This window comes from Schistocerca serialis, chromosome 4 (assembly GCF_023864345.2).
Source record: "Schistocerca serialis cubense isolate TAMUIC-IGC-003099 chromosome 4, iqSchSeri2.2, whole genome shotgun sequence".
In the NCBI taxonomy this organism is placed as follows: domain Eukaryota; kingdom Metazoa; phylum Arthropoda; class Insecta; order Orthoptera; family Acrididae; genus Schistocerca; species Schistocerca serialis.
The window spans coordinates 601,403,127-601,430,274 of NC_064641.1; the positions used below are offsets into that span (position 1 = coordinate 601,403,127).

General features: G+C 40.8%; 1 protein-coding gene across 2 annotated transcripts in view; it reads left to right on the forward strand.

Moving 5' to 3' along the window:
- Positions 1-27,148, forward strand: part of LOC126475382 (cyclic GMP-AMP synthase-like receptor) — a 259,124-nt gene that overhangs the window by 136,287 nt on the left and 95,689 nt on the right. For both annotated transcript variants that reach the window (XM_050103207.1, XM_050103208.1), the window contains one exon: positions 24,760-24,882. In XM_050103207.1, coding sequence (XP_049959164.1) covers positions 24,760-24,882 — 123 coding nt within the window. The remainder of the gene's footprint in view (positions 1-24,759; positions 24,883-27,148) is intronic.

The window sequence follows — 27,148 nt, forward strand, 5'->3', positions numbered from 1 at the left end:
TTGAAAATGGCTCAAAGAACACATATTGATGACGTTATGAGGGGTAGAATACTAGGGCGACTGGAGACTGGTTAAACACAGCAGGTCGTAGCATGGGCCCTCCGTGTGCCACATAGTGTGATCTCAAGATTATGGCAACGATTCCAGTTGACAGGAAATGTGTCCAGGCACTGCAGTACGAGACGTCCACAGTGTACAGTACCACAAGAAGACTGATATCTCACCATCAGTGCCTGCAGACGGCCACAGAGTACTGCAGGTAGCCTTGCTTGGGACCTTACCACAGCCACTGGAACAGTTGTCTCCAGACACACAGTCTACAGATGACTGAACAGACATGGTTTATTTGCCCGGAGACCTGCAAGGTGCATTCCACTGAACCCTGGTCACAGGAGAGCCTGTAAAGCCTGGAGTCAAGAACACAGTACATGGTCATTGGAACAGTGGTCCCAGATTGGGCTCATGCATGAGTGGACTACAGTGAAAGGGACTTCCTTGGTTGTGGTTTTGTATTTTGCAGGTAAGCAGCATATTCCAAGGACTGAAATGCTGAAACTGTTAATAGGTGATGAGATTCAGACTTGATGTTTGCAAAAGTGGGTGGCCAATTTTTTCATGTGTACGTAGGTTTAGCAACGAAAATGAAGCTCCAGTGTCTAGTTTAAAAACTAGTGACTGGTTACAAATTTGAAAGTAATCCACAATTTGTGGTGTATTCTTTGTATACAATTGTCAATTATGTGCTGTGAAAAATTGTTCTGTTTCCATCTGTGCACTAGAGCACTTTTGTGAATTTTGAGAAGAGGAGTGCTTTTTTTGAAGAGTGTGGCATTTACGTTAAAAATGTGTGTGTGCATTTTCTGCATCTTTACTTGTCTGAGTTTTGAGCAGGAGGAAGCACAGAATCTGAACATGAAATAATGTTCATTTCCATGTATTCCTGCTTTACATTTGTCCTGCGTGGAACAGAGGATGGTTTTCTAGTCTTTTGCTGGCAGACCAGTTTTGTAAGTCCCGTGTGATGACAAAAATTGCACTCAGCTTGCCTGAAGAAGCAATTCTTCTGATCACAGGTGACATAGCATTTGACACATGACTTCTCTTAGTGTTTAGCTGGAGCAGTGTGATTCGCCTTGTGCCAGTGCAGCAAACACTGTAATGTTGATGCAGGTATGTTATGTGTTCTTTCCATGTTTCCTTTGTCTTGAACTATCGAAAGGGCGGAGACAGCAGCTGAATTCCTTCTTTAGGTTCTGGCACCTTTTGCTGCTCATCTGCTTGAGCTTGTATAAGGCAAGAAACTGTGGACAGACGCTCATCCAGTGAGAGGTGCTTCCATCTCATTGGCGGTGGCATAATCATTCATGGGAGCACCCTCATGCTGTGGTGGCAACTGTAGAAAATGTGATGGGGTAACTGGTGGCACATTTCATTTGAAAGTGTGGCTGACTGGATAGTGGTTGATACTGCAGGTATAAGGAACCTATCCCAAAGTTTGTTAAAGTATTTTTCAAACACCCTGCATAATTAAATGATGTATGACATGTGGATAGACATGTAGTGGAAAACTGATCTGCTCAATGTTAATAGTTCCTCATGGATGCTGCCATTTTCAGTTACACACACACAGGCATGAGTAGATCTATTTTTCAAAAACTGTGTGAAGAGATGCATGATATCTCCAATCAGCTTTTTTACGGTACCACCAATCAACTTGTGAATAATCCTAGTAGATGAATCCATACTGAGAGATAATACTATACATATTTACATTATCATGAATTATCTGTGCCATGTCTATATGGCATATTTGTTTCTTGGCATCATGCCGTATGCACCACCTACAAAGCCAACTGTTGGCTTGAAGGATATCTGCCATGATGTGTCTAAAAAATACCTCTTTGGCCTTATGAACAACATCAGAAAAACCAGATGACGTGTACAGTCAGTGGATAGCGTATGTGGAAACAGTGTTTCTGCAGCAACTGCCAAGATAAATTTAATCAAATAAAAACTTTTTCTGTTAAGAATGGCCTGTCTGATCATGATGCACAGCTAGTTACAGTGTATGGCATAGCTCCGTACAGCAATGCAAAAGAGTCCTTCAAAATAGTGCATTCAGTTAAAGATTTAACAATTGAAAATTTTAGGGAAAGCTTGCAACAGTCAGATTGGGATGAGGTGTATGAAGAACCTGATGCTAATTTAAAATTTAACCTATTTCATGATACCTTTGTGAGAATATTTGAAAACGGTTTCCCTAAGAAAACAGTTTAATATAATTGTAAGAAACCATCTAAAAAGCCATGACTTACTAAAGGTATAAAAAATATCTTTTAAACAGAAAAGGGAAATGTATCTTATAGCTAGGAGGAGTAATTATCCAGAAACAGTGAAACATTATAAAAACTACTGCACTGTATTAAGGAAAGTTATTAAAAAGTCAAGAAGTATGTGCATTAAATCTGATTAGCACATCTGATAATAAAATTAAAACAATTTGGAATATTGTTAAAAAGGAAACAGGGCAAGCAAGAGCACAGGAAGACTGTATTTTTATCAAGCTAAATGAAAAGTTTGATAACGAGAAGTCAGAAGTAGAAAACATTTTTAATAATCATTTTTTTAAGTGTTGAAGAGAAAATAGGAGTCAGCTGTTCATTAGAACATGCAAGGCAGTATATAGAAGAGGCAATACCTATGCAATTTGATAAAACTGAGATTCAACCCACCTCTCCTACTGAAATTAGGAATACAATAAATTCACTCAAAAGAAAAGCTCACATGGAATTGATCACATTTCTGACAGAGTACTAAAAGCTTGTTTCCAACAGATAAGTACTATTCTCAACCATATATGTAGTAACACAATGAAACAGCATTTTTCGAGACAGACTGAAATACACTCTTGTTAAACTATTGCATAAAAAAGGGGATAAGTCTGATGGTAACAACTACCACCCAATCTCACTTCTTACACCTTTATCCAAATTCTTGAAAAAGTAATTTATTCAAGAGTAGCATCACTTATTTGTAAAAAATGAATTACTAACAAAATGTCAGTTCCATTTTCAGAAAAGTTTTTCAACGGAAAATGCTATATATACTTTCACTGATCAAATATTAAATGCACTGAATAACCAAACATCACTCACTGGGATATTTTGTGGTCTCTCAAAGGCTTTTGATTGTGGCAGTCACGAAATTCTTCTAGATAAGCTTATGTTTTGTGGTATGTGGTATGTGTTAATGACTTGCGACTCTATATTCATGAAGGTGCAAAACTAGTTCTTTTTGCTAATGATAGAGGTATAGTAATCATGCCCAACAAACAAGAATCATCTGAGGAAATTGTAAATAATGTCTTTCAGAAAAATATTAAGTGGTTCTCTGCAAATGTAGTCTCACTAAATTTTGAGAAAACACAGTATGTATAATTCTGTACAGTATATGGCCTAACACCATTGATAAACATAGCCTATGAACAGAAGTCTGTTGCTAAGGCAGAATATTCAAAATTTCTGGGTGTGTGCATTGATGAGAAATTTAATTGGAAGAAACACATTGATGATCTGCTGAAATGGTTAGGTTCAGCTACATATGCTATTAGGGTTACTGAAAATTTTGGGTATAAACATATCAGTAAATTAGGCTAGTATGCCTATTTTCATTTGCTGCTTTCATATGGCATCACATTTTGCGGTAATTCATCATTAAGAGAAAAGTATTCACTGCACAAAAATGTGTAATCTGAATAACAGCTGGAGCCTACCCAAGATCAGCTTGCAGACATGTATTTAAGGAACTCAGGATAGTCACAGTACCTTTGCAATACATGTATTCACTTATGAAATTTGTTATTAATTGTGGTGTCACCGCCAGACACCACACTTGCTAGGTGGTAGCCTTTAAATTGGCCGCGGTCCGTTAGTATACGTCGGACCTGCGTGTCGCACTATCAGTGATTGCAGACCGAGCGCCGCCACACGGCAGGTCTAGGAGTCTTCCTAGCACTCACCCCAGTTGTACAGCCGACTTTGCTAGCGATGGTTCACTGACAAATTACGCTCTCATTTGCCGAGGCGATAGTTGGCATAGCCTTCAGCTACGTCATTTGCTACGACCTAGCAAGGCGCCATTACCAGTTACTATTGATGCTGTAAAACATGTACCGTCAAGAGCGATGTTCACCAATTATGGATTAAAGTTAAGTATTCCAGCAGCTATGTACTATTTTTGCTACTATAAATTCCTTGTCCTGTTCCAGACCTCACGCCAGCCTGCGTGAGCTTAAACGCGTGCCTTTCGGCTTCCTTATAGTGGATTGGCTGTCTTGCCTATCCACAACATTAATAATCCAGCCCAATTCAAAAATTACAGTGAAGTGCATGGCTACAACACTAGGAGAAAGGATGATCTTCACTATTCAGGGTTAGATTTGACTTTCGCACAGAAAGGAGTGAGTTATGCTTCCCCAACAATCTTAAGTCATTTGCCAAATAGCATTAAAAATCTGACAGATAACCAACAAACATTTAAAAACAGATTAAAAGAATTTCTGAATGACAACTCCTTCTACTCAATAAATGAATTTTTAGATGTGAATTAGTATCTATTAAAAAAATTAGCTGTTTTGTGTAAAGAAAGTGACATGTTCCACATCATTACGAAATGTCATATTCATGATCTATTGAACAAGTATTAATGTATGTATGTATGTAAATTCCTTCAGAAAAAGACTTTCTGACACTTATATTTATATCAAATGTTAACAGATGTATCTTCTTCAGAAACATTTTTCTGGCTAATGCCAGTGTGCATTTTGTATCATCTCTGCACTGGCTGTCATCAGTTATTTAGTTATGCAAATAGCAGAACTCGTCTACTATTATTAGTGTCTCGTATCCTCATCCCTTTTCCTCAGTATCACATGATTTAATTTGATTCCATTTCATTACCCTTTTTTTGCTTTTCTAGATCGTCATTGAAATTATTACATTTTTCCTGAAATCTAAGAGTCTGTTGCCTGTCGCATATATATTGCATATCAGATGGAATTATTTTTCCATGACTGGCTCTCCCAAGGATCTCAGTATTTATGAGGGAATGTTGTCTACTCCACTGTCCTTGTGTCCATTTATGTTTTTCAGTTCTCTGTTAAATTCTTCATGTTGCATCATATCTCCCATTCCATCTTCATCTACTTCTTCTTGTTCTATAATATTGTCCTCAAGTTTATTCCCCTTAAATAGACCTTCTATATATTGCTTCCACATTTCAACTTTCTCTTCTTTTCTTAGTACTGTTTTTCTATCTGAGCTATTGATATTCATACAGATGCTTCTCCTTTCTTCAAAGGTTTCTAGATTTTCTATAGGCAGCAACTATCTTCCCTCCCATTATGCATGCTTCAGCAGCCTTCCATTTGGCCTCTAGTCATTGCTGTTTAGCCATTTTGCATATCCCGTCAATCTCAGTCCTTGTCTTCCCTTTTGCCTGCTTCATTTGTTGCATTTGTACATTTTCCACTTTTAGTAGTTAACTTCAATATCTCTTGTTTTATCCAAGGATTTCTACTAGGCTTTGTCTGATTACCTATTTCAACCATTGCTGCTGCCTTCACTATTTCATCTCCTAAAGCTACCCATCTGTCTTCTATTGTATTCCTTTCTCCTGTTCCAATCAACTCTTGCCTAATGCTTCTTCTGAAATTCTCAACAACCTCTGGTTCTTTCAGCTTATCTAAGTCCCATCTCCTTAATTTCCTACTTTGTTTTGCAACTTCTTAATCTACCTGACAACCCCATGTTTTCAGTAACATGAAATGCTAGTTAAAAAATTATCCAACATTGCACACATGTTACTAATGTATCATTTCAAGCTATCCTACTCCTTGAAAGTCTCTTTGGGTTTGCTGCCGGATCCTAAAATCAACTTGACTCGATATTTCGGTGATCCAACTGTTCGCCATCTTCAGGAAAATGCTGCTTATGCTGATGAGTCCCGCTGAGAACTAAGGGCGGCGCCACCTCCCTGTTTTGGAAGGCAGAAACCGTGATGGGCAGCGCATGCGCCGTGTACTGAACGGTGGCCTATATAGGACGTCGATTTGCAACCTGGCATCATTTCTCAGCGGGACTCATCAGCATAAGCAGCATTCTCCTGAAGATGGCGAACAGTTGGATCGCCGAAATATCGAGTCAAGTTGATTTTAGGATCTGGCAGCAAACCCGAAGAGACTTTCAAGACTTATTACGCCGGGAAAGCCTAAGTAATCATATCCTACTCCTTCTCATCTCTGGTTCCACCATGCTTCTCCTTCACTATACCCTAAGTTATCTTTATTTTGCTACCTGATGAGACCATCTTTGTCTTGTAATGCATTTGCTGCAATGGCTATATCACTTTCTTCAATGTTTTGCAGTAACCCTAGTAATGAGCAACAGCATCAATACCAGAGCTGTTTCTAACTGATGAATACAGTTACCCTTTTATGTTAATAGATCCATTTACTCCTTCAGAATTAATGTCTACAAAAAAGACTTGATTTAATCTAGGTTATATTTTGGGGAAAACAGTTTTCTAAATAAGACAAGGATATTTATTAATAATGTTCAGTATTTTTCATCCACATCATGAGCACTGCTTACATAATTTCAGTTCATGTCTTTGAGCAGTTTCCTAAAAGAATCAATTTTTTCTCACTGATTGCCCACATGAATGCAGATGTAGTAGATTTTGTATCCTGATCAGTATTGAGATTCAACATAAGGAGTTGCATGAGGCAAATGGGCAGTGATGCTGTACGGTGATAGCAGGCAGCACAGTCAAGGGTGATGCTGTTACTGCTGGAGTACTGGTTATTCTTGGTGTTTTACTGTTCCTGTTAATACATATCAATAAAACAAATATCACACTAGATTAATTTTTGACCACCCTACTGAATGGCCACATAAAATTCCTCATAAAAAATAATTTTGTTTGTATCGGGAAACAAAACGGAACTTTCCATTGACACTGGATCTTACATGAAAGACATGGCATGCAGTATTTGCTTGGGCTGACTCGTGCTACACACAGCAAAATCAAAATTGCAAGTGTCTGCTGACACACAAAAGAAAATGCACCTAGTGACACTAAGGAGGAACATCCTGTATGTTCAGCTTCATGGTGCTGGTAGGATACACAATGTGGGGACTGCAGTTTTGCAAATTGAACAGGGTGAAGTGGGAGATTGGAGAAAGGAGCTAATGAATGGGTCAGAGGGAGGTTTGGGAAAATGGGTCTTATAGTTTAGCGGGAACCAGCAGATGCTTGGGACAGGAATGTGACACAGACACCAAGCACAGGTGAATTCGTACAGTACATGATACCGGTGTGGAGTGTTTTGGAAAGGGGTCACAGAACAGAGGAAGGGGAGACTACAAGGAAGAATTGTGGGTGCAGGATTAAGGTTATGGAGGAAGCAGCTATTGGGCAGGGAGGAGGTGGGGGGGGGGGGGGGGGGGGGGGCAGCGGAGATTGGGGCCAGGATGAATAGGCAAACAAAAGGTGTGTTGCAAGCACAGCTCGAATTTACATAGTTCAGAAAAAGTGGTATTGAGTGGGAATGGGAAGGATCCAGATGGCATGGATTGTGAAGCCTTTGAAATCTATCGTGTTGTGCTCAGCTGCATGCTTTGCCACTGGGGTCAACTCTGGTTTTGGTCACAATTTAGCGATGGACATTCATTTGGGTTGATTGCTAGTCAGTGGTCATGCCAATATAAAATGCTTTATAGCAATTGCAGCAGAACTAGTGTATGGCATGGCTGCTGTCACAGTAGGCCTGTGTCTGATGGGACAGGTTAAGTCTGTGACGAAAATGGAGAAGGATATACTGAGTGAGTGGATCATCTGCATCATGTAGCTTAAGATACTTCCTCCTGATGGCATGTAAATTTGTTTCTTGAGCCACTGTCATGGCACAATAATCAAAAAGTTGTCCAATACATTTATTAAACTGAAGAGCCCAGGATTTAACTCAATTTTTGGAATATGTAGCTATTTCCTCTGTCGGCTCACTAATTCTACAGTAGTATGATACTGTCATGTCAAAAAAAACAATGCAGTTCAGATACAAAGGCAAGGTCATTTATTAATAAAACATGTAGCACTGAATGTGTGTTTATTATTGCCACAAGTTTACAGGTAGATAAAGCTGCCCATGTGGATGGAGAGTGCAGCTCTTGATAGAAACATTGGTTATTCCAGTATGTACAAAGATAAGTGAGATACTTAAAGAACCTTCCAAAAATGATAAATATTAATTAACAAATAATTTCTGTTGGTTGGGTTTAAACTGGTGATCCGCAGAATGCCAGCCAGCGATGCTAATCATTATGCCACCCTTCTTGCACCAGAGCTTGCAGCCTAGCTCTCCTGGAGTAACAGTGATCCACTGTTTCAGGAGTTCTTGTTGCATCACCCTTGATCTAATTCTTGCCAGTGTTCCTCTGCATGAAGGCACAGGTGGATTCTCAACATTCTTGTCACATTGTTACATTAAAGGTAGCCTCTCCCATTCAAGCTTTATGATTGTTCAGTGGGTCTTCAGTTTCCTTGTACATCCCATTGTCGACCTACACCTTCAGACCATAGTAGGACTTCATACAGAGAATATGGAGGACATTTTTATGCTTTTATCTTTTTTATGAAAGTTCATAACCCTAGGCTTCATGTGTAGTGTCCAGTAAGTGCCGGAGGATCCGATACAGCTCAAAATAGTGCTTTAGCAACTTTTCTGATAGTCCCTCTTTCCACATGGGCATAAAAACCCCTGAAAGATCTCTCAAGCTGTATCTCACTGGCCATTGCTTTGTATTATAGTACTCTCTGTTTTTTGTCTGGGCATCCAGGATCATTATGCAAGCCAGCTGCTGGGCTTCATCAGGGCTGGTATTGAGTTGTTTCATTCAGTCATCTGGAATATCATCCAGTTGAAATGGGAACAATGTATCCATTGTTCTTTCAGCCTGGTGACTGTGGAGCAGAAAGAATAGTGTGAAGCTGTACTGTGTTGAATGTGAGTGCCATGATGGACAGTGTTATATTCCAATCTCTCTGTTTGACATTAACATACATTAATAGCATATCTGTGATGCCATTCATCTGTGGATGGTAGGCAGTTGTCATTCTGTGGGTGATGTAACAATGTGAAATTACCTCTGATACTAGTCTCAACTGGTAAAATTTTCCACAATCAGAGAGCAATGCACAGGGTGCTCATTGCTTCCAAATAATGACATCTGCAAAGAAATTTGCTATTTCTGGAGCTTTGGCAGTCAGTACAGGATTTGTGACAGTGTAGTGGGTGCAATAGTCAGTGCAGACCATTATCCATTGATTTTAATTTGTTGACTTCAGGAACCTTACAAAGAGATTGATACCAATTTAGTGGAAAGGTGCTGCTGCAGGTGGGATTAGTATCAGGGGACCCAGAGGTAATTGCTTTCATTATTGGTCTTTCTTAAAGTCACTGACATAGCGTCTAATGAATCAATAGACACACGGCCAGTGATTCCTGTGTCTGACTGTGCCTGGAGTCTTCACAAATCCAAGTTGACCAGAGGTTGGGACATCATCACAATACTCAGTGCAACTCCCCTAGATGAATTGGGATGATAAGCAACTATTTCCATCCTATCAGATCATAATTACTCTTACACAATGCTTCATCCATTAATTGGAATTTTCCTTTGGTTGTTCCTCCTCCTCCAAGGGTCCTATCATTTTCACCAGTGCTGGATCTTCGCTCTTTTCAATAGTAATGTCATTTAATGCAGGGATGCCTGAGATTTCAGCCACACTGCTGCATTCTGCCAAAGGATTTCCTCAAAAGTAGTTGATGTCCTTGTGTTTGCATCCGCTTTCATATACCACTGTGATATCTCACTCCTGAAGCCTCAGTCCCCATCGTGTCAGTGGACCTAATGGATCCTTCAGGCTAGTAAGCCAGTATAGAGATTTTTGCTCCATCACAACAGTGAATGATTTGCCTAGTAAATACACCCAGACTGTGTTGATGGTCCAAACAGCTGCAAGGCGCTCTTTCTTGATTTGTTGAAAAATTCTTAGTTTCTTTCAAGCAGTCTAGGGTGTCCTCACTGTGAGGCAATGGAGATACATTTTTCTTCATGATTTTGTTAGTCATCAGTAGTCGACACAGGAACGCCATGTGCCATCCTTCTTCACAAGAGCCACAGGAGAGGACTAAGGACTCCCTGAAGGTATAAGTGATGTCTTGCAGCATCTTCTCCACTTCCTCCCGCATTATCCATTGTTTAGACAGCAGCACTCTATAGTAGTGGTGGCTAATCGATGGATGATCCAAAGTGTTGATATGTTTCACCACGGCAGCATGTTTCACCACGGCAGCTTGTTCTGTCTGTTCTGCACCCATCATGTGAAAGCACCTAAAAACTGAGACATAGTATCTATCTCTCACTGATATTGTCTCTTGTTCAGACCAGATTCTATTGTCAGTAGCTTCCTCCCATGTATTGTCTCTGGGGAAATGGAGCAGCAATCTTCACCAGTGACATAACCTTTCAGGATGATTTGTAAAGGCTCATGAAAATTAGTGATCCAAAGTTCTTCTTGTCCATCTACGATGGTTACGGTTGCTGCTGGCATGTAGATTACTTTTTTGAGCCTGTGTAACTTTTCACAATTGACAAAAGCATGACAGGTAAACTGTGCATATCGACTGATGACTTGAACTAATCTTGTTTACAATGGTGGGACATCATCATCCTCAATAACAAACAACTGCTCAGAGCAATTTGTGTTTTGTGGGTGCTTGTTGGAAAGATTCATCAGTCTGGAGCTCTTGTCTTCCACAGTATATGACTACTTGTGATGCCTGCAAGCAGACCCATCTGAGAATAACACCATGACTACATTCTTTTAAAATGACAAATTTGGAAGGAAGTGTTCTGTCGTCTATAGTTATTCCTGCAAAAAATGTTCTGTTGACTAGACGTACTTCTAGGTTGCGACTTTCACCATAGTTGTTTCCATATAATGTAACAGCTTCTATAGCTGTCAATGGTTAGCATTCCGCATTACAGAAAGGGAAGTCCCAGAGTCAACTGGTGCCTGGGCACGTTGGGCATCGACAGTGATGTCAATGAGAGTACCTGACATCTTGGTGACCATCATCCTTGGAGATTTTGAGAATCTGTGGTGAACTCACTTCCTTAGATGGTCACATCCATTTAGTTTACCTGAAGGTAGGTGAGCGGCTGGTACTTCTGTACGGCACCTGAAAATAACTGTGACAGGGTGGGAAATGACCTCGACCTGGGTACGGCACTAGCCTTCATCCCACAGGTCAACTACAATTGTCTGCAATTGACAGATGTGAACAGGACAGTTGTGGTGCTTGATGTCTTGCCATGAAACCATGCCTGTGTCTCTTTTTCCAACCTCCAAATGTCTTCTGCTGGGTGTTATATGTTGTGGAGTAGTTGGTTGTACCATATGAGAGCTTGTACACCACCCTCTGGCAATTACAGTGTAGTTCTTGTTTCACCCTGACCTGTGAAGGACATGGCTATACAGAATTGCAACTTCCAGTTTACTGCCACAGTTGTGAAATTGTCTAGCTCCAAGGTCACACCCTCATCTTCACCTGCTATGGGTGCACACCATACCAACAAACCTTCACCTGCTCCAGCTAAATGACATGACTCACAAAAAGAAAGATGGAAATCTAAAAAGGAGTGTTCCCAAGATGACTTTCTGTGCACATCTAGCCAGCCAACATCTGTTTCTGCACTTGACTGTCACACCAAGATTGTAAACAGTCAAACAAAGGCAAACAATCTTCCCCTTCTGCACCTCAGCGTTCTTCTTCGACGATGTCACAATGGGTACCCTCACCGTGCTGACCTCTGTTTCATCAGGATGCACTGCCAACAACCAGTCTGCTGGTGAACCAAAGGTGAATACAGACACCTGTATCATACTAATGGTCCAGAAACCTCCAGCCTCTGAAACTCGTCATTGTGCATGTTTGAAATTTGGCACTTGGCAGCCACCACATTGACTGCCCCCTTATTTGACCCATCTCCTGTTTGTCATTGGGTATGGTCATTCTCCAATGGTACATTTGTGGCATCAGCTTGAATCGAGTTGAATTATAGCTCCTCTTGCAATCATAGTGTCCAGTTTTTTTTTCCGCCTCCAGGAAACAAAATTACACCCTCACGATCACTTTCACCTCCCTTACTTCACTTCAGTCCATGTTGACCTCCCCCTTAAGGTGGAGACTCCAGCTCATGGGGGAGTCATGTTGCTCACTCGTGATGATGTCAATAGTCACACTTTCCTCGCACACCCAGCATCAGGCTGTTACTGTCCATCTTTCCCTTCCTGGTTTCACCATCTCTCTTTGCAATGCCTCTTCACCCTTTTCTTCTGCTGTCACCTGGACAGACATTTTTCAACTTATTGCTCAACTTCCTCCTCCCTTTCTGCTACTCAGCGGCTTCAGGCTCTTGTCTAGTAGATATCTTCAATCAGTTCAATTTAATTTGTTTGAACATGGGTACACCCACATTCCTTTCCAATTCCAGCACTTCTTTTCCCACACCTTTTGATCTGTACTGCCCAGATTGCTCGTCATCTTGAGTGTTCAGTTATCTCTGATACACACTTGAGTGACCATTTCCCCAGTGTCATTTGTTTGTTAATGCCTATCCCATGTGTGCGTCAAACCAACTGACAGCTTTCCAAAGTTGACTGGCAGATCTATTCCTCACTGGCCACTTTCAGTGAACACCTTTCCCTTCCATTGATGATCAGGTAGAATACCTTACAAACGCTATCCTTACTGCCGCAGAATTTTCCACACCTCTCACCTCGCGTCATTGCAATGTGTCCCCTTCCCCTGGTGGACAGAGGCATGCTGCGATGCAATCCACAACGGAGATGACCTTTTGTGTTTTTAAACGCCATCCCACGATGGCAATCTATATCCATTATAAACAGCTAGGTATGCAATGTTGCCACAGTTTCAGCAAGAGCGAACAAGCTATTTGGCTTTCTTTTCAAAGTTTTTTTAACAGTTTTACTCCCTCTTCTACTGTTTGGGGTGATCTCCATTGGCTTTCAGGAACTGCAGTTTAGACACTCTTGATATCTCCAACAGCTTGTGTCAATATCCTGAAGACATTTCAAGTTCCACCCACTACTGTCCTGCCTTCTTCCCTCTGAAAAGGGTGGGGGAGGCAAGGATGACATCTTTCTCCTCCCAGAATTGTGAATATTACAATACTGATTTTACTATGAGAGGGCTTAAACATGCATTGTCTCGGTCATCCGATCCAGGACCAGATGGCATTCACATTCTGATGTTACAACACCTATCACCTGAGGGTCTACACTTTCTCCTCCATACATTTAACTGCATTTGGACATATGGCACATTTCCCAGTTGCTGGTATGAGGCCATTGTCATTTCCATATCTAAGCCTGGTAGGGACATACACCTTCCTTCCAGCTACCATCCAATTTGTCTCACCAGTAGTGTCTGCAAGGTGATGGAACATACGATTACTGGTTGGCTGGTATGGTGATTCAAGTCTCAGAATCTCCTCACTAATGCAAAATGTGCATTCCATAGGCACTGCTCTGCAGTTGATCATCTCGTCACCTTGTCAGCTCATATTACGAAAAACTTTTTATGGAAGTGCCAAACTGTGGCCGTGTTTTTAATTTGGAGTGGGTGTATGACACCTGCTGGAGGGTGAGTGTCATGTATCATGGATGAGTGGAGCCCCTTTTTATCCAGGTACATGTGGGCTCGGCTCTGTTGGTGACTTTTATTCAAGAGAACAGAGTGCCTCAGGATTCTGTGCTCAGCATCGTCTTACTTGCAATAGCCATTAACCATACTATGGATTATTTCCTGCCAGCTATCTCAGGCTCTCTTTTTGTTGATAATTTTGCAATCTATTGCAGCTCTCAACAAATCTGTCTACTTGATTGTCATACTCAGTGGTATGGTTTAGTTGTGGAGCATCAACAATGACTTCCAATTTTCCATTGGCAAGACTGTTTGTAAGAACTTTTGGCAGTGCCAGTAGTTTCTTCCCCCATCTCTATACCTTGGCTCATTTTTTCTTCTGTTTGTTGACAGAACGAAATTCCTGGGACTCATGTTTGATAGGAAACACTGTTGGTCTTCACACATCTCTTTCCTGGCAGGTCATTGTACTTGCTCCCTCAGTGTTCTAGGTGTTTTATGTAGTACCGTGTGGGGAGTGGATTGGACCACCCTCCTCCCTTTATACTGGTCCCTTGACCACTCGAAACCGGATTATGGATGTATCATATATTCATCTGCACGTCCATCTATCTCATGTTGTCTTAACTCCATCTACTACTGTGGGATATGTTTAGCCGCTGGTGCCTTCTATACTAGTCCCATTGAGTGTCTTTATGCTGAGGATGCTGACTTACCATTGTCCTACTGGTGGGATGTTCTCGTCATTCATTATGTGAGCCATCTGTCTTCTGTGGCTGATCACCCAGCCTGCACTCACTTTTATTGATGATTCCGTTGACTGTGCTCATCTTTTCTGTTGCTTCCCAGGATCCACTTTTCTTTCTTTCTTGCTGCTTTGATAGCTTTGCTTTACACTCTCTGACATGTTTCCCTTGAATGTGAGCTCTTCACTGCCCTGGCTTTGTGCCAAGGTACATTTCCATTTTGGACTTCATCGCTTCCTAAAGGATACTACTCCTGGCCTGGTATATCGCAGTGACTTTCTCGTCCTTTGCACACACCTTGGGGACAGTGTCTTCATGTAGAGTGATGGTTCAAAGACTGACCATGGTTTTGGGTGTGCCTTGTTACCTGGCGGTGACCATTTTCAATATCTGTTTCTTCATCAGTGCTTGAGTTTTTACTGCGGATTTCTACACCCTGTATCAGGCCACCCAGTACATCCAGCAACATGGCCTTCCAAATTGTGCCATCTGCCCAGATTCTCTCAGTGCTCTTTGGAGCCTTCGCATGCTGTACTCGGTCCATCCTTTAGTACCACGGATCCAAGAACGCTTCCACTGGCATATTGTAGGGGGAGCCAGCGTGGTGTTCCTGTGGGTTCCTGATCACGTCGACTTGCTGGGGAGTGAGGCTGCTGATGCTGCTGCAAAGGCTGCAACTGTCCTCCCTCAGCCTGCTGGTCATTATGTTCTCTCATGATTTTTGTGTCACTGTCTGTTGGCATGTAGTATCTGTTTGGAATGCACAATGGTCTCCTCCCCAGGGGAACAAACTCTGGGTTATTAAATCTCTCCCAATAGTGTGGTCGACTTCCTCTCAGCCCTCATGTTATGAGGAGGTCATTTTAGCCTGGTTAGGTATAGGACACTGTCATTTTAGTTACTGCCATGTATGAAGTGGTGACCTTGCCCCGCTCTGTGCTTACTGCTGTTGACCGTTGACAGTGTGACACTTTCTGATCTGGTGCCCATTTTTTAACTGTTTACATTTACATCTATATTTGCCGTCTCCTTTGTTAGATGTTTTAGCAGATTAGCAGATGACATGTGATCTGTTGATCTTGTTTTACTTTTTATTTGTTGTAGTGGCATAGCAAAGCAAATTTCATCCCCACCCCCCTCTCCCTACACCCCCATGGGGACCTCTGCCATCTCATGGATTTTTTGAGAAATTTTCCCCAGGGAAGTCCTTGTCCTTAGCTGCTCCTCTTTTAAAGTTGCTTGATTGTGTTTTTGCCTTTTTTGCTAAAGGTTTTTATTTAGTACTTGTTTTATCTTTGGTTATGATAGCAGCCCTTATGACCTTATCAGTTTTGTGCCCTAAAGCACCAACCAACCATTCCATTGGGCGCTGGTCTTTAGTTGTTTTTTTACTAAGCAGACTAGCTGCTAATTTTTGACAAATATTTTCTTCGGTTCAGCCTAGAATTTATCCCAACTATTGAGCTTCTCTTCATTGTTGTCAAACCTCTGCTGGACTGTGCCATCCAAGTAATCATACACATTTGCTGAACACATTGTGTCAGCTCATTTTTGTATTTGGCAGCTTTGTCAAATCATTTCAGTCACTTAATTGGTCTTGACAAGCATCTACAGAAAACACTGATGGATGCCTGGTTTGCATTTGACTTACTGCTATTTTGAAATTGTTCTGTCTCCTGAATATACTGCTTGTATTCTTGTTCCTGTCCGTGTAGACGATGGCTTTTTAATTGCCTAATTGGAGGCACGGCAATGAAGATATTTTGAAGTACCTGATGTCTCCACCAAACAATGCCATGCCAAAACCACAATAAAGCCCATATCTGAACACAGTGTCATCAGTGAAGTATAACACTGAACATACATTTGTTTCTAACATCAGTACACAGCCAGAACACAACTAATCCCTCAGATGGAGAGGGCAGCTATTTATACAAACATCAGATATTTCAGATTATGCAAACATTACACCAAGATATTTCATGAATCTTCCAGAAATGTAAATACTAAGTAACAAAATAACTGCTGCTGGTCGAGTTTGAACTGGCAACTCACAGCAAAGCAGCCAGTGACACTGACTGTTACGTCGTACTGCATGCACCACAGCTCAAGACCTTATTAGCTTGCATGCATCAAGATCAGTCTGTTTGACATGCGCAGTTTCCTGTGATGCTGCCACAATCCATCTACCCTTCAGTTAATCTGTGTGGATATGGGAAGTCTATCCTTCTTATTAATAAGGCTTCTGACATTATGATAGTAGAAACTAAATGCATTTTCTTTTACATCCATGGTTTTGTCTGAGGTGTAGCATTTTGTTTTGTTAGTAGCTGGTTCAACTGTAACTGTATTCATTTTGCAGCTCTGCTGTTTGGATGAATTTACTCCAAAAAAGGCGTAGAGAAATCTTAAAAAATGAGTGGGTTAAGATGGATATTGCTTTGGCCAGACTGGATGCTTTTGGCAATTAGAAGAGCATGCAGCCTCTCGCCAGGAGTATTCAGATGTATAAAATGCTGTGTGTAATGTGACTAATAGTGGAACTGCATCAGTGCGTTTATTGGAGGGAGAAATGAGATGAATTAGCTGTGCTGTTGGCTGCCAAAGCTAACGTTAAAGAAATGAGAAATACAGATAGAATTATTGGCAGTGATGCAACTTAATAAATAAATATGAAAAATTGACAAACAAAAGGCAGCTTAAATGTCTCAGGTGAGGTGGATTTGGTCATATTAAAGAAATGTGTCCAGATGTTTATCAAAAACAAAAAAGTGCCCTAAACAAAATAAACCTAAACTTCGTGATCAGGCTTTCATTGGTGAAGTAATGAATGCAGAATTGTGTGAAGATTCAAGATTGCTGATTGTGGAGTGATGAATCACATGGGTAAGGAAACTGAGTGGTACCCATCATATAAAAAGTTTTCAAAAATGCAGATATGAATGAGCAACTTGTAATTCAGAGCAAATGTTATGGAACAAACTCAAACCATGTTGCTAGCACAGGGTTTTCCTAAGCTTTTGTATGCCGTGGTAAACATGGTATTTGTGTTAAATGGAACTGGTACTAGTCATGTGAATGGCAGAATACCCTAACAGGTGTGGATTGGAAAGGCAGTATGGCTGTAGCGATCTCAGTGATCGATGTATTAGTCATGGACAATGAAACCTAATTAACATCTAATATCATTAAGGTCACTTTGTCCTACCTGTTTGGTACATGCTTTTCTATTATGACATGCTTTTGTAGATGTTAAATTATTGTGAAATTTATGTGAGTTATTCAAGACAGTGTTTCATTTGGTAAGAGTAAGTGTGCACTTACCTTACAAGCTAAAAATTCTGCAGTGGTAAACCTGTAAAGTGAATGCAAGAATGTTCAGAAGTGCTACTTCAATGGCTAATCTCCGTGCTTGCACTGACTTCAAACAAGAGCAAACACAGTAGAGCATGCCAATCGTATAGCACTCTAAGCCAGGTTCATCAACCATCAGTACTTTGGGCTCCTTCCAACATCAACACAAAGTAGGACTCTCAGTCCTACTGAACAGGTGGCAGCTGTCAAAGTGGAGGCTGCATGTGGTGGAGGAAAGTGGATAGGGTGTCCTCACCCTCGATCCAGGTCACAAAGATGTCATCGATGAATCTGAACCAGGTGAGGGGTTTAGGATTGTGGGCGTTTAGTAAGGATCCCTCTACATGGTCCATGAATGGGTTGGCATAGGATGGTGCCACGCGGGTGCCCATAGCCGTACCCTGGACTTGTTTACAGGTAATTCCTTCAAAAGAGAAGTAATTGTGGATGAGGATATAGTTGGTCATGGTGACTAGAAAGGAGGTTGTTGGTTTGGAATCCATTGGGCATAGGGATAGGTAGTGTTCAACAGTGGTGAGGCCATGGGTATTAAGGACATTAGTGTAAAGGGAGGTGGCATCAATAGTGATGAGCAGGGCACCATGTGGTAGAGGGACAGGAACCATGGAGAGTTGGTGGAGGATGTGGTTGGTATTTTATATAGGAGGGTGCGTTCCGGGTAATAGGCTGAAAGTGTTGGTCTAAGAGAGCAGAGATTCTCTCAGTGGGGGCACAGTAACTGGCCACAATGGGGCATCCTGGGTGGTTGGCTTTATGGACATTAGGAAGCATGTAGAAGGTAAGAGTGCGTGGAGCGGTAGGGATGAGCAGCGAGATGGACTCCCAGCAGAGGTTCCGGGATGGGCCTAAGGATTTGAGGAGAGACTGGAGATTTTGCTGTATTTCTGGAATATGGTCACTATGGCAAGGTTTGTACATGGATGTATCTGATAGCTGATGGAATCCTACTGTCAGATAATCCATGCTGTTCAGAACAACAACAGTGGAGCGTTTGTCTGCAGGTAGGACCATCATGTCAGGTTCAGTTTTTAGATAGTGGTCTGCAGTTCTTTCCACAGGTGTAAGGTTAGTTTGCATGTTGAGAGATGTGCAGAATGTGCAGAAGCAAGGTTCGAGGATATGAAATTCTGGAAAATTAACAATGGATGATTTTGGGGCAGTGGGGGTGGATCACAGTGATCACATGTCAAACCTTCCCAATGGCAGACAGATTCCAAACCAACAACCTCCCTCCTAGTCACCATGACCAACTATATCCTCACCCACAATTACTTCTCCTTTGAAGGCATTACCTGTAAACAAATCCAGGGTACAGCTATGGGCACCTGCATGGCACCATCCTTTGCCAACCCATTTGAAATGTGTATTCTTATAGGACAACCATCAAGGGAGTTCCACCCAATAATATCCAAACAGCAGGCTCTGTACACAATTTATTAAATTGCCAATACTAATCTCTTTTAAATAACAACAAATTCATATAACTTACAAAACTTAACAAATGGTTAAAGAGTGAGCTTTAAAAACAATAACAGTGGCTTGCCATTATAAAATCAAGAACCTTTTGTAATAGTGCTTTTAGAGTTTACCCAAAAGACAAAATCCAATAATAAGTTAACTTGGAATTACAATTTAAAATGATTTATATAAAAAAACTTTGAGAAAGATAATGGCGTTTGGCACCATAAAATGAAATAAATGCAACACACAACCATTAAATATAATAACAAAATAATAATTTGATACAACCAAAAGGCGAGGGCAACTCCCAACGCAATCACAGACGAGCGAGCTCTCAACACCTTGGAGCCTTCCCACTAGAAATGGTCCCCAAAATAAACCGCTGAGAGCTCCCCGACATGCCTCCCACAACTGCCCATCACTTACACACCTTGGTTATGTTCTGTAAAACACGACAGATAATATCAACACAACATAAAATACAAAAAGACAGTATAACATCCCGACAGCACATGATAACCACGGCACCATTAATTCGGACGCTCTTAATAAGTGCCGGAAGCCAACACACACAAATCTCAAACAATTCTCGCTTCTTAAAACGAAAAATAAAAGCCAAGCGCACATGAATAGTCAAACCACAGTCTTAGAAGTGCCTTAACGACACCAAATGCGACTATTCCACCAAGTTAATAATAACACAGTAAAAAAATAAAAAAAATAAAAACAGAACATACCACTAAATGCTGTTACACAACCAAATTGATGAGATTGTGTTGTTCAGGTCCCAGAAGACCACATATACCAAGCAGCAGTAATTCACTATGTATATACGGTACAAAACTGCCCTTCTTAGGCAGACTTTACCTAACACATCGACTGCTAAATGTACCATACACGAACGCAACTCTGGGCAGGACTCCAGTTGAGCAAATAAATCAGTACCAACAAATATCGTAACGAGCCACACACACAGCAAAAAGTTCCAACAACACCATCCCACATCAGAAAAGTTCAGAAATTGCTGCTGGAGCTTCCAGGGAAAACCTGAAGAGCCAACCGAGCCCACACCCTAACCTGGCAGACGACTCCAAAATTCAGCAACTAGTTGTCTCTGGGCCAGAGTATCACAGGACCCCACCGGACCTCCACATCAGACAGGCAGGAAGAACAAGTATGCCGACTCCAATTAATCACCACCGCATGGCCAGCACTGTGGCGAGTCACCTCCACCCCAGACCACTCTGCTCATATTGCGAGGCACAACAACCTTAGCGCTAGTCACTAGCAGGTCAGGCAGAGCGAACTTCACATTCCGTCCAATACCCAGAAAACCCACTACCCTCTCGCTTTCCGCCAGCCACTGCAAACACATGCCAGTGACGTCATAGCAAATCGCCACCGGAGTGCCACCCGCACCAGGACAGCGAACTATATTCGATTACAGTGCGCGCTCTGAACAAGATCACAGGATAGCGGCACGCGCCATATCACCATTCATGGACTATGTAGAGTGTTCCCTCCTAAACACCCACAGTCTTGAAACCCCCTCATCTGGTTCAGATTCATTGATAATCTCTTTGTGACTTGGATCAAGGGTAAGGACACCCTATCCACTTTCCTCCAGAACCTCAACAGATTCTCCGCCATTTGCTTCACCTGGTTGTACTCAACCCAACAAACCGCCTTCCTAGATGTTGAGCTACAAGAGTACCTCTGTCCATATCAAACCTACTAACCACATGCAATACCTCCACTTCGACAGCTGCCACCTGTTTGGTACCAATAAGTTTGTTCCATACAACCTAGCCACTCATGATCATTGCATCTGCAGTGATGAGCAGTCCCTCTCAAAAAAATACTGAGGGCCTCAATGAGGCCTTCACAGACCGTAATTATCTTCCCAACCTTGTACAAAACAGAACACACATTTCACGTGCGTTATCTTTCCAGTCTCCCACAACCTCCCAAAGTCTCACTGTCTGGCCATGGAGGACCATTTCCCTCATAACTCAGTACCACCCAGGATTGGAGCAACTGAATTACATTCTCTGCCAGGGTTTCGACTATCTCTCATCGTGCCCTGAAATGAGAAATGTCTTGCCCACTATCCTTTCCACCCCTCCCACAATGGTATTCTGCCATCCACCAAACCTACACAATATACCCATCCATCCCTATACAACACCCAGCTCCCAATCCCTTACCTCATGGCTCACATCTATTACAGAATAGACCTAGATGCAAGACCTGTCCCATACATCCTCCCACCACCACCTACTCCAGTCCGGTCACAAACATCACCTACCCTATCAAAGGCAGGGCTACCAGTGACACCAGTCATGTAATCTACAAGCCAAGCTGCATCTACTGTGCAGCATTCTCTGTGGACGTGACAACCAACAAGCTGTCTGTCCGCATGAATGGCCAAGAAACAATTGGACCACCCTATAGCTCAGTACGCTGCCCAACATGACTTCCTTCATTTCAGTGACTGCTGCACAGCCTGTGCCATTTGGATCCTTCCCACCAACACCAGCTTTTCTGAATTGTGCAGCTGGGAACTCTCCCTGCAGTATATTGTATGTTCCAATAACCCTCCTGTCTTCACCCTTCGTTAGTTATTTTTCTCACCCATCCAGCTCCTTAATTATTTCCATTACAGCACTACACAGCTCTCGTTCCACCAATGCACACAGTCTTTTTACTTATCTCCTTTTCCGCAACATCCCCCCCCCCCCCCCCCCCCCCCAAGTCCCCTGCCCTGCGCCTAACCTCCCGACTGCACCTAGTTGCCCTACCCTCTCTCCACTTCATCCTTTCATGCTCCCCAGTGGCACCTGAGTGTCTCCATCCCTAGCCTGCTATCTTTCCCCCTCCTCGTCCCAGCCTCCTCCTTACCCCCATGCAGTTGCTTACTGCCATCATGCATTGTTGCTGTTGCTCGCAGTTTGGCTTCAGCAGCCAGAGGCTGCAGTCCTTTGTGTGTATGTGTGTGTGTGTGTGTGTGTGTGTGATCTATTTTAGACGAAGGCCATGATGGCGAGAAGCTTATATTGTGAGAATCTTTTTGCTGGGACTATCTGCGAATCAGCATCTCCACTATATGGCAACTTTCCCTTTCATAATATTGTTTTATTCCATCATGGATTCTTCATTGTTTGATTTTCAAATTTTGTATGTGTTTATAGCACAGGTTACAGTAGGTTACTGACTGATAATAATTAGCACACTATACAGAATTAGTTGCTGACCTCTGATTATTATTATTATTATTATTATGTACCTTGACATAAAGGTTCACATTCATGACATAATCTGTGGAACATGATGATTAAATGAGTAAGTGTTGGTTGCCCCTTGAATAATAATCTGCAAAGGAAAATCGATAAAGAAAATAATTTAAAAAAATTTTTGAATGTTTGTATTAATAAAAATTTCAACTGGAAAGTATATATTACAGACAGTTTTAAATGTCTTAAGTGTAGCTGTAGTAGTTACTGCCAGAAATCAGTCACCATTAAACAGCTACAGCATTGTTGACAAATGGAAACAAAAATGTAATTTTTGGGAACATTTCTTGTGGGGAAACAGCGGTCGGACTAAAAGTATTTTAAAAATGGATTAAAAACACAATGGTTACCGGTTTAGGTCAGTATGTGATGATCCTGAGACTTTTATACTGAAATATGAACACAGAATGGATTTAAAGGGTTATGTGGTAGTAGTAGTAACATGTAAAATTCATCATACATAAAAAAATATTAAAAGAAGAAAGTGTATCCATGTTGATAGGCGGTGGTTATGAACAGGGTGAAATTCAATTGCTAAGGAGAGCAATGTAGTTATTGCCTAAATATGCAATGCTCCACCCACTGCATACCAAATCAGGCATACAGGACATAAAACAGTTGTTACAGTAAGGTTTTATCAGAATAATAACATGAGTGCTAGTAAGAAACATATTTATTTCTTAATTTGTTATTGGCTTTCATGTAACTTTCCTGTGTATGCCTTGCTGTAACTACTGTTTTACATCCTGTATGCCTTATTGTCTGTTACTGATCTAATTCCGTATGCAGTGGACAGAACACTGCATATTTAAGCAACAGCTATGTTCCTCGCTGTAGCAGATGTCATTCGCTCCGTTCTCCACCACTGCCTACCATCGTGGGTATAATTTCTTCTTTTAATATTTGTTGTGTATAATGTATTTTATATGTTACCACTATTATCAGATATCTCTCTAAATCCATTCCGTGTTTGTATTTCAGTATAAAGGTCTGAGGGCAGTCACATACTGACTGAAACCAGTAATCACTGAAATAAAAGTTTTATCTCAGTCCAAACTGTTTGTAATCCATTTTTAAAGGGGAGAAAAATGACATTTAATGTCCATTTCTTACCTTTAGAATTGCTTGAAAAAGAGTGCAATGGGACGAAAACCTTTGACGATGATATACTTGTAGGTAATGCTTATATGCCGCATAAAATAATGTACACAGAATAGAAGTGTACAGAATCCATTTTTTCCTATCAACATGAATACACATTCATAAATGAACACTGCTAACTCAACAGTGAGAATAACTTCAAAGCTATCTCTTGTACCACCAGATGTAACACATATCCTTGTTAGTTGCTGGATTGCTTATTTTCACACAGCCTATCCCTCACCCCCTCAGTACAGAGCACCTGGAATGTAAATGTAAGGAACTTTAAACTTAATTGGCTGATCGACTCTTGTATGGACTGCTGGCCATGGCGTCAGTGCAACTGCTGGACACGGTGATTGTGAGTCTGCTGGCTGAAGGAGGGTGTTTGTAACTTCAGGTAATGTTGGCACAGGTACCTTCGTGCATGGTGAAGCTTGTGGTGGCAGCAGCCTGGTATCTTTTAGGGGTGATGTTAGGACCAACAGTGGCTTCACCTGCTTGACAGAGACCTTTGTGGTTTTGATGTGTTTCAAAATAACAGCAGGAAGGGACCAGTGTACAGTAGTTGGAGCAGCAACTCAATGAGACCTGTGCAGAGCATGACGTGTGTACAGTCATGCAAGAGTGCCCTGGGGCAAGGGAGGTTGTGACCCCCCCCCAGTCTCAGGGAAAGGAAAAAATGTAGTGTAGCCAGGTGTTTTTCTTTCAAGAAAATGATTTGAAAGTCAGTATTATACAGGTTTTTAACAGGGTCAGAACTGAAACTTTTTTATGGCTACTTACAAGTCACCATCATCTTCGAAAATATTAAAAATATCCCATAACCCCCAGGTCTAGCTCCCCCTACAAACTTTGAGACTCACAAAATCACTTTTTATTTACATCAGTTACTCCCACATACTTGACAACTCCTGTTATTAAATTTTACTCTGTCTAATACCTGTTACAGAGATGGTACGCAGTGCCAAAATCAAAAGAATCTGAAAGGGATTTTCGATTGTCATTTTGGCATCAAGAGAAACACTTGCTTTCTGGAAAAAATCAGTTGAAACCTGTATTAAAATTAATGAAGGTATGTAATTTAGTGTAATTATGTTTTCATTACTTTAGATTGCAATGCAACAGCAATGCTTCTGACAAAACCCAGATGCCAATGCAACCAAAAAAAAAAAAAAAATAAAAAAAAATAAAAAATAAAGCAACAATGTTCACCAGTACAGTAGATGTGGTGTTTCAAATCATTGATAAAACAATAGTGTGTACTTGACTAGAAAATGATGATATGAAGTATTCCAATAGCAATTTGTCAGAAGGTGGACATAGTTTACAGCTATGAAATTACTCAAAATCTTTTCATACATGAAATTAGTGACTGTAGTGGAAAACAAGTTTACTGTGGTAATTTTTTTCTTGGACACAAGCATCAGAATATAGTCATTTCAAAATTATGTTTTTTAAAAAATTCCTAAAATTCTAAAGGCACCACCACCATTAAGGCTGCTAATTGTATACTGCAGTTCAGTTGTGTACTGATAGCAATAAGTTTTGCAGATACTGAAATCATCCATTGGATCTGACGTATTTCAACCCTCAAGCATTCCTACTCTTGCACTTAGAGCAACACTTATCAAAAAATGTCAGTACATTATTCCATTAACAATGTGCAGAGCTGTTCTGCGGCCTTTTCCTTTATCACAGCTTTGTGAGTCTGTGTGAGATGATGTACCACTATTTCTCTAACAGAAGCAAAATAAGTTCTTCTGAGGAAAGTAAAAGAAAGAGAGTGTAGTTCTTGACTCGTATTTTTATGAGGAAATGCGTCGCTATAACGTATTCCAACAAAACTAAGTTTTAGTATTTACATTGTCCAAAATATAAATATATCAGTGCAATTACTTGTTTTGTGTAACTGTTAACTGAATGTAATGCAACTGACAAGTTATTACTATTTATCTCGATTATGTAATAGTTGTAAATTAACGTAACCTCCATTGCTGTAGCAGTACATGTTTGCAATTACATGTTTGCAATTATCGTATAACCATCATTAATGTGCACTTAAGATTAAGTAAATTATAGTTATAAATCTGGAGGCAAAGGAAGGTTTCAGATCAAATATATAATGATAATGATAAAACAGACATTTCAAAACTACGTTTTAAACTGCAGAAATTTTCCTGGGGCAGATGTGGACTCTGACCACAATTTATAGGTTATGAACTGCCAATTAAAATTGAAGAAATTGTGGGGAGGTAGGATGTTAAGGAGATGGGATCTAGATAAATTGTAAGAATCAAAAGTAGTTGAGAATTTCAAAAATAGTGTTAGGAAATGGTTAGCTGATGGACAGGAAAGGAATATTATGAAGACAGAAGTATAGCTTTGAGGTATGAAATGGTGAAGCCAACAGAAGATTAAATCAGCAAAATGACAAGGCCAAGTACAAATTTTTAGGGAACACAGTAGATATTGATTTTAATTGATGAAAGGAGAAACATAAAAATGAAGCAGTAAGAAAGGGATGACGGATGTATAAAAAAAAATGAGATGGATAAAAAGTGTAAAATAGCTAAGCAGATGTTGCTGGAAGACAAATGCAAGTCTGTAGAAGCATGCTTTACTAGGAAAAAGGTGGATGACTACTATAAGAAAATTAAATGGACATTTGGAGAAAAGATCAATATCTCAGGTGCAAGCCAGCATTAAGAAAAGAAGGTAATGTTGAAAAAAATAATCAGTACCTGTAGAAGGTCCATACAAGGAAACAGAATTTTAAGGTAACGTTATATAAAAAGAAGAGTAAATAGATGAAAACAAGATGAGCAATAAGATACTGTGAGAAGAATTTGACAGGGCATTGAAAGACCTAAGTTGAAATGAGGCGGTGGAAATAGGTGATGTTCTCTCAAAATTATTGAGAAGCTTGAGAGAGCCAGCCATAACAGAACTATTCCCTCTGGTTTGCAAGATACGAGGTCGGTGAAAAACCCTCAGACTTCAAGAATGTAAAAATTCAAATTCCATGAAGGGTAGGTGCTGACTCTTGTGAATATCATCCAACTGTCAGTGTAATGAGTCATAGTTTCTAGATACTGACATAAATTGTTTACAGAAGAAGGGAAAAACTGGTAGAAGCCAACCTTGGGAAAGACCATTTTGGCTTCTGGAGAAATAGGAATGCGTGAGATAACACTAAGGATATGATTCATCCTAGAAGATAGGTAAAATAAAAGCTACATTTACAGTATTTGTAGCTTAAGAGAAAGCATTTGATAATGTTGACTGGAATTATCTCTTTGAAATTCTGAATGTGGGAGGAGTAAAATACAAGCAGCAAA